Genomic DNA, 9,140 nt, shown 5'->3' with positions numbered 1-9,140 from the left:
TTCTTCAGTCATCGAAACCAAAACTTGATATTTTACCAATTTAGTCAAATCTTGTGAATAAAGTATAAATTTTTGGGAGTTGAAATATTGAAGAATTCACTTGATTTAATTAATTAAAATATTTTTTTTATTAATGAAATAGTAACATCTTTCACGGGCTGAAGTTGTGGCTAACTGTACGTATGGCTCTCAAAGCCATGGTCTCTCCGTACGTCCATATCCACCACTCGAACCACAGCTAGCTCAAGTCCCACCGCCGACACCACCGAATTTATTTTCCATTTTTCCCCCCATTAAACTAAATAACTATCAATATTACCCACTATATTATAGAATAAAAAAGAAATGAACAACAAAGTAACGTCACTAGCTACTGTTTATTTTTTCTTTGACACGTTTCCACCCATGCCCCGGCGAGGCCTATATAAGTCGCAACCACATGCAACCCCATTTTCGCAGAAGCATCAAATAGATAGGGGGAAAAAAAAAAATTCTCTCTTTCCTTTTATTTCCTTTTCTTTCTTTCTTTTGAGGCGCTACTAATGGCGGCTTCCATCCACAACCGCCAATTCCACCTCGAGCCCAATCTAAAGGGGGTGGTTCCTTCCTTCAAATCCATTCCCACCCACCAGCACAACTCTCCGGTTAGAACCTTCAACTTCTCGAACCAGGCCTTCACTCGCTCCGACCAGAAACCAGTCCCAACATTGGAGGAAGAAGATCGTTCAAGTGACGATGAAGCTGATTATAAGGATCTGATCCGCAAAACCAACAGTGAATTGGAGCCGTCGGTTATTGACCCACGAGATGAAGGAACCGCTGACAACTGGATCGAACGCAACCCTTCCATGGTCCGTCTTACAGGGAAACATCCCTTTAACTCTGAACCGCCATTGGCTCGTCTCATGCACCACGGGTTCATTACACCGGTCCCCCTTCACTATGTTCGTAACCATGGTCCTGTCCCGAAGGCGGCATGGCAAGACTGGACAGTTGAGGTTTGCGGTCTGGTTAAAAGGCCAGCCCGTTTCACCATGGATAAGCTAGTCAATGAATTCCCAGCCCGTGAACTACCTGTTACTCTAGTTTGCGCAGGTAACAGACGCAAAGAGCAAAACATGGTGAAACAGACAATTGGCTTCAACTGGGGTTCTGCCGGGGTGTCTACTTCAGTGTGGCGTGGTGTACCATTGCATTTGCTGCTCAAGAAGTGTGGGATTTATAGCCATAAAAAAGGGGCCCTCAATGTTTGTTTTGAAGGTGCCGAGGATCTGCCAGGTGGCGGTGGGTCCAAGTACGCGACCAGTATCAAGAAAGAGTTTGCTATGGATCCATCTCGAGATATTATTTTAGCCTATATGCAGAACGGTGAGCCTTTGGCCCCGGACCATGGGTTTCCGGTGAGGATGATCATACCAGGTTTTATTGGTGGGCGTATGGTGAAATGGTTAAAGAGAATAATTGTTACCAGTGTAGAGTCAGATAATTATTACCACTACAAGGACAACAGAGTGCTGCCTTCTCATGTTGATGCAGAGCTAGCCAATGCCGAAGGTACTATGCAACTATATACGAGACTACTCCATTCCATATAAATATATAGCATATATATCGAAGTATTAATTTTTATTTGATATATATATATATATATATATATATATATATATATGTGTGTGTGTGTGTGTGTGTGTCAATGATCTTCCCTTTTCCACCCCTCATATTTTCATGGTACCTCGTCAAAATTGAGGAATGTAAATAAAGTAAATGCTAATATATATTTGTTGTTTTATAATGTGTAGCATGGTGGTACAAGCCGGAGTATATCATCAATGAGTTGAATATAAACTCGGTGATAACGACGCCGTGCCATGAAGAGATACTGCCAATTAACTCATGGACAACTCAGAGCCCGTACACGCTGAGGGGTTACGCATATTCTGGTGATTAGTTTTTCTTTTCTTTTTAAAAAGATAGAGATATATCAAATCGGATGAATCTCCTCTTTTAGGTAGAGCCCTCTTGAGCTGAAAGTAATCTTTCGTCTTACGTGCTTTTTTCTGTTTCCGTTAAAACGAAGGTGGTGGGAAAAAAGTGACGCGCGTAGAGGTGACTCTGGATGGTGGAGAAACGTGGCAAGTCTGCAGCTTGGACCATGAAGAGAAGCCCAACAAGTACGGCAAATATTGGTGTTGGTGCTTCTGGTCCCTGGAGGTGGAGGTGCTAGAGCTCCTCGGAGCCAAAGAGATTGCCGTCCGGGCCTGGGATGAAACCCTTAATACCCAGCCGGAGAAGCTCAATTGGAATGTCATGGTATGTATGCATGTCGTTTTATCAAAATCGTCAACTTTCAACCAAAGTTTTAATTTACATCTTGAATTTCTTGCCCAAGTGATCTGAATATATCTCTGATCGGTGCCTTTAGCTTTGGAGTCTAATTCTATACCGGCAACTCTACAAATTATGTGTGCTCTTAAGACCCCCATGTTACTTTCATTATAGGACTAGGACATGTTCCAATATAGTCACCCACCTACCCAACTTCATCTTTATTTAGGCTGAATAGTCAACGTGATTTATTTTTTAACTTTTTTTAAATAAAAAATACTCATTGGCTTAACCTAAACAAGGAAAGGTTTATTTGTTTATACTCACATTTAAAAGAGGAATAAATTAATTTCTTATATGAAATTAAATATATATTAATGCCCTATATTTTACCTGCTTTACTAATGTGAAAAATAAAATTTACACTCCCTGAAAATTTTGAGGTGTAATTGAAAACCAGTATTTACCATGAAAAACTCTTCACCGTATATATAAAAGTAAATTAGGTTTTGATCTCTTTTACAATTGGTCATTAATTAATATTTTTTTATAAAGTTTAGAGCTATAGAAGAAGAAGGGATTCGTTGTTGTCACAAATATTCATTACTTACAATATATTGCAAAACAATTTTAGTCACTTGCCTGATTTGTTTTTAAATATGGTCCCATCATGAACAGGGAATGATGAACAACTGTTGGTTCCGGGTAAAAACAAATGTCTGCAAACGTCACAAGGGTGAGATAGGGATTGTTTTTGAGCACCCCACCGTGCCAGGCAACCAGTCCGGTGGGTGGATGGCCAAGCAAAGGCATCTAGAGAAATCATCGGAGAATATCCAAGCTCTGAAGAAAAGTGTTTCAACACCCTTCATGAACACTTCTTCAAAAACTTTTTCAATGGCTGAAGTCAAGAAACATAACTCGGCTGATTCGGCATGGATAATTGTTCATGGTCATGTCTATGATTGCACTAGCTTCCTTAAAGACCATCCCGGTGGCACTGACAGCATTTTAATCAATGCCGGTACTGATTGCACTGAAGAATTTGATGCTATACATTCTGATAAAGCCAAGAAAATGCTTGAGGATTATCGGATCGGAGAGTTGGTTAATTCATCAGCTTACACATCTGATTCAAACGCTTCCTCTCCTAATAACTCGGTACATTTGGCTCCTATCAAAGAAATTGCCCCAATAAGAAATGTTGCTCTTGTTCCACGTGAAAAAATCCCATGCAAGCTTATAAAAAAGGAAATTCTCTCTCATGATGTGCGTCTCTTTCGATTTGCATTGCCATCAGAGGATCAGGTGCTGGGATTGCCAGTGGGGAAGCACATATTCTTATGTGCTACTGTTAATGATAAGTTGTGCATGCGAGCTTATACGCCAACTAGCACCGTCGACGTGGTGGGGTACTTCGATCTTGTGATCAAGGTTTATTTCAAAGGCGTGCATCCAAAGTTCCCTAATGGAGGGCAAATGTCACAGTACCTTAACTCACTATCACTGGGGTCTGTGATAGACGTGAAGGGTCCTTTGGGTCACATTGAATATGTTGGTCGGGGTAAGTTTTTGGTTCATGACAAGCCCAAGTTTGCCAAGAAACTGACTATGCTGGCTGGTGGGACAGGAATCACACCAATCTATCAACTGATTCAAGCCATTTTAAAAGATCCAGAAGACGATACTGAAATGTATTTGGTCTATGCGAACCGCACTGAGGACGATATTTTGTTGAGGGACGAACTTGATTCTTGGGCTAGGGAACATGAGAGATTAAAGGTGTGGCATGTTATTCAAGAATCTATTAAGGAAGGATGGCAATACAGTGTTGGGTTCGTTACCGAGAGTATCCTGCGAGAGCATGTGCCAGAAGGATCAGATGATACTCTGGCTTTGGCTTGTGGTCCTCCGCCAATGATTCAATTTGCCGTGCAGCCAAACTTGGAGAAGATGAACTATGATATCAAGGATTCCTTGCTAGTTTTTTAGATGACAGAGGAGCGGATCTATTTAAAATAATATAAGTTTGTACATATGTTAGCTTGATCGATCGATGCATGTGTTACTCCATTCGTTTCTTTGAAAAGAACAGGAAAAAGCGAGGCTGTCTTCCATGTATTATTATCAAGTTGGAGCAACAGTTGCTTAATGTAGATTACTTTATACAATAAATTAAAGGTTTTTCCAAATATTTATATTCTCTTTTTGTAAGCATGGTTCTTATTGATAATTAATATGAGAGAATACTATACAATAGCGTGTACGTGACTGTAATTTTTATTTTTTATTTTTACTTTCTTCTTTACAAAACTTCTCCGCTCGTATATATCTTATGCCATATTCTTAATTAGCAACAAAATATATAATTATTTGTAATCCAGCTTGGCCATCACCTTGTAATTATTCTTGGTAACATCGCATGTTCATGTAAAATCACGAATTCAAGTACGTGTATATCAACGCAAGATCATTTTCCTAGCTATATATCCTACACATGCAAAAGCACAATACTAACGATGTAGCCGTGACCACATGACAAATTAGTTTGTAAAGATGAGATCTTTATGATGACCTTATGGGATTACAAACTAATGCCTTTGAAGCTTTCCCTCATCGGTAAATAGAAGGAGGTGTTATATTTGTTATTTCAAAGAGATGGGTCTTACTTCAGTAATTAATTAATTATGACTTCACTTTTGATTTCTTAATTTACGATTGACTTACATGGAAAGAAAAATAATATAAAAGCATTACTGTATAAAATAAAAAATAGAGCCATTAATTTGCCCTGATATAAATCTTGCAGGTTGCAGCCAATCTAACAGAAAAATAAAAACACAAATCAAGAGTATTTTTTTTTACAAAAAATTAAAATAGAGTCATCAATTAATTTATTTTTAGTCATATAAAATAAAATAATTTAATTTTTAAATCTATTTTTGTTTTATTTTGAGATGCTTGTTAATGATTTGATGAGGTTCTTGTATAATTCTACTAATTTTGCTTCTTTTTTTTTTTTTTCTTATATCTGTTAGTTCTACCAATTGTTTTTTGAGTCCTTGTAATTATAATTTTTTTTTAATTAATTAGATATATTTTATTGGTTTGTTTTTATTATACTTGGATCTATTTTTTATGTTTTTTTTAGTAGAGTGACCAAAATTATCAATTTTTTCTTACTATATATGTTTTGATTTTAGGTTGAACGGTGAATAAATTAAGAAGAATTAATTCTTTATTATTATTTTTTGCTTTATATCAAAGTTTATTAAACATAAATAATGCTTCGCTTTAACGAATGTTTCTTATATACTTTGTATGTTTATATTTGATAGGTATAAAAACCAACAACAGTAAAGTGATGGATACATTATGAAGATAAAATTAACTTTATTGCTTGATTCAATTTGGTATTGCTATAAACATTTTACCCTATACAAAGGTCATTATATGTTTATAGTAATATTTTACCCTATACAAATGTCATTATATGTTTATAGTAATTTATTTGAATAAATTAAATTGTGCAGGTTTTATTTTACAACTCATGTATAATAAATTAAAATAAATATTATATCTTGTTATATTAATTTTGACCCCCAACAAATAATTCTAACTCCGCCCCTAAAGATATATTACAAAACATATTAAAATACCTACATCATTATTTTTTTTTACTATAGTAATCCTTAGTATTTCTTTGGTTCTTAAACTTTTTTTTAATTGCATTAAGTCTTCTATAATCAATTTAATGACCAATTTTATTTATATAAATCTCATATACTAAATATTATAAGCTTGTGTTAATAGATATGAAAAATGAGAAACACCTATTTTACATAAGTCTTTCTCTCCCGCTTAAAGTCTCTACTTGTGAAAGCCTTATGACTATATTGATCTCAAACAACACCTTATAAGGTATGTAAGCCTCCCATTTCCTTTTCCTAGGCTTGGACTCTCTCTTTATAAATTGTCATAATTAACCCTTGGTTGTAGCAGTTCTTTATGTCATGTCTCTTATCTTTTTGAAATCAATATTTCTTAGAATTATAGGTGTGCAGGTTGTCTTTTTTAAAGGGAGGATATTACACAAAATATTTCTCTTTAAAGATAACAACAACCTATGTTTGGTGTAGTGTTAAGAAACATGGATTAGATTTTAGAATGCTAGATGACTATGAACTGACCTTTTTTGGTTTTGCTTTAGCTTTTAAAAACTACTTGGAGATATGTCATGTTTAGTAAGTCCTTCTTTAATCTTACCACATTCATTTTCTTTACTCGAATATGATTTTTCATGATATGATTGACCTTTAAGAGTGTTCATTTTAGGAGGGCATAAAGATCTTTTTATAAAGTTGGATCATTGACCCTATTTATCATGGCCTAAGTGGCCATAAGCTCAAACAAACCTTTTATCTTGAACATTTATTTATTAAATCTCTTTAAGTATGCTCTAGTGCCTTTATCATCATACAATTCCCTTTATCATCATCCATACAATTCCCTTTATCATCATCCAATTGTATGATGGTGAGAAGTTTATTAAAACATTTTATGGTATGATAATTATACTAAAATAGGCTATAAACTTGGAACAAAGATCCTTAAAGACAAGAATTGAGTTTGGCTTTAAATTATGATACTACATTCAGTTTGACAAGCAAAATATGGTCAAGAGAATCTTACATATGAAGTCGAAGTCTTGAATTACTAACTTTAATTTTCTACATATATTTTACACATGTTCTCTTAGGTTTGTGAGTATATCATCATTATTTAGGTTCATCTTTGTTAAGAATCTCTCACATGGTAAGAGGTATCCTTTCATATCAAAGGTCTATATAAACAATGATATAAATTCCTTTTAAGACCTTTTATGGTTAGCATAACCCAAAAAATAACCTAAGAAGTAATAACGATGGTGTCATCTATTTTTATAGTTGTGGTTGCTTTGTTGCTTTGTCTTTAGACTTTTCTAGTTACTTGCTTTGAGAATTCTTTTCATAATGATGGTGTCATCTTTTATGTAGAATTAGAAAGCGATGATATTAATCCCTGCTTTTCTACACTTCATTCCAACTTATGGAGAGGAATGAAGAATAAGATAAATGCTAATCCCTGCTTTTCTACATTTCATTCCAACTTATCTCTTTATGGAGAGGAATGAAGAATAAGATAAATGCAAGTGTTGTAGTGAGGAAGAAAAAATATATATGTGAGTGTGTTTGGAATGAATTAATTAACCTTTACTTTGTGTCTCATGAGTTTTTTTCTTATATCTATTAAACATAAAAACTTACATGGAATGGAGGGAATATATGGGAGAACATTGTTTGGCATAGTTAAGGGATAATTATATGAGATAATATCCTATAATGGTGAGTAGTTATACTGATATTTGATAAATAATAGTGTCAGATGGACAATGTTTTGGCATAGACATACCTCAACACCATTCTACGAATACAATTATAGTAAGAGAGTTGCATTACCACTTAATACTAAATACTAATAATATAAAAGGCATTGAATATGAGCTTACTCTAATAAATGTACCTCAAATACATAGAAAAATGATGTATAACTAGCTAATTAGGCCACCTTAGGGATTCTCTTAGTTGAGCCAACTAGACCACCTTGGGAGTTGGGCTAACTAGATCATCTTGGAGGCCATCACTCACCTTTTTAGGTACCTAAACTCAAGGGATCAAAATAACACCACATTCCAAAATGAAACTAGTGGCCTACAAAGCTTTGTGCTAGCGATCTTAATGGGTCTTGCCTTGTATCTCATATCAAGGTTTAATGATTAATAATCAAAATCCCAGGCCTCATCATGAATCCAATCCCAAGCTTAATCATATATCTATTAAGTATGATTAGGTTTGGTTTAAATGTTGAGGTGTTAATCCCTAACCTATCACATATAAATGGGATGTGCATTTTATTTTTTTTACCTTTCAAGTGGAAAACACTTAGGGATAATAAAATATAGATAAAATTTAGTATGCGTAAAATACTGATCGAACCAGTTTTTTCAAAACTAAAGGTTAAATTGAACTGACTAACCAGTTAAAACTTACTAATTTAGTTTAGTTATCCTCTCTATATAACTAGTTAAGCCTATGGACCATTTAATTAGGCTTTTTTTTTTTAATAGCTTGGGCTTTTCATGGCTCAAGATTTTTGGCTTTTGAAAAAAACGTTTGTTGGTTTTTGACACGACCAAAAGATTGATGTCTTCTTCTAAATTCAGGAGTGTCAAAGTACTAAACAACCTAACAAGATCAGGATCAAATCACAAGGAGGTTAATTGTTAATAATAATAATAATAAAGAAGTTGATGAGAACTTTGAGATGAAAAATCAATATGAGAATAAACAATAATAAAAAAAATTGTTAAGGTTAGAGAATCCACTAATGGTGTTAGTACCTTAACAATTGTTTTTATTATTGTTTATCCTTATATTGATTTTTCATCTCAAAGTTCTCATCAACTTCTTTTTATTAGTCAATTGAAAACCACACACAAAGAAGGTTCCAATTGGATATTAATTTGTTAACATGATTACTGACACGACCAAAAGATTGATGTCTTTTTCCAGGTGTAGGAGGGTCAAAGTAATAAATAACCCGGCAAGACCGGGGTCTAACCACAGGGAGATTAATTGTATAAATTATAAACAACAATTATAAACAATAATAATAACAAGAATAACAATAAGAATAATAATAATAAAAGTAGTAGGCGTAGTAGTGGTAGTAGTAGTAATAATAATAATAATAATAATAATAATAATAATAATTAT

The 9,140-nt window shown here is 34.3% G+C and overlaps 1 protein-coding gene across 1 annotated transcript; it reads left to right on the top strand.

Annotated features, from left to right (window-relative positions):
- The first annotated feature begins 446 nt into the window (after positions 1 to 446).
- Positions 447 to 4,531, top strand: LOC105116456 (nitrate reductase [NADH]-like). The gene is made up of 4 exons (XM_011013830.1): positions 447 to 1,554; positions 1,800 to 1,940; positions 2,078 to 2,310; positions 3,004 to 4,531. The coding sequence occupies exons 1-4, from the start codon at positions 543 to 545 to the stop codon at positions 4,315 to 4,317; spliced, it is 2,700 nt and encodes an 899-aa protein (XP_011012132.1). The 5' UTR covers positions 447 to 542; the 3' UTR covers positions 4,318 to 4,531.
- Positions 4,532 to 9,140: the final 4,609 nt, after the last annotated feature.

This window comes from Populus euphratica, unplaced genomic scaffold, assembly GCF_000495115.2.
Source record: "Populus euphratica unplaced genomic scaffold, PopEup_1.0 scaffold952.1, whole genome shotgun sequence".
Lineage (NCBI taxonomy): Eukaryota > Viridiplantae > Streptophyta > Magnoliopsida > Malpighiales > Salicaceae > Populus > Populus euphratica.
This window is presented reverse-complemented; position numbering and strand designations above follow the sequence as displayed.

Coding starts and splice junctions, on each gene's coding strand:
- LOC105116456 (XM_011013830.1), top strand. CDS start 543: ATGGCGGCTTCCATCCACAACCGCCAATTCCACCTCGAGCCCAATCTA. Junction 1,555..1,799: donor AGAGCTAGCCAATGCCGAAG/GTACTATGCAAC, acceptor TATAATGTGTAG/CATGGTGGTACAAGCCGGAG. Junction 2,311..3,003: donor AGCTCAATTGGAATGTCATG/GTATGTATGCAT, acceptor CATCATGAACAG/GGAATGATGAACAACTGTTG.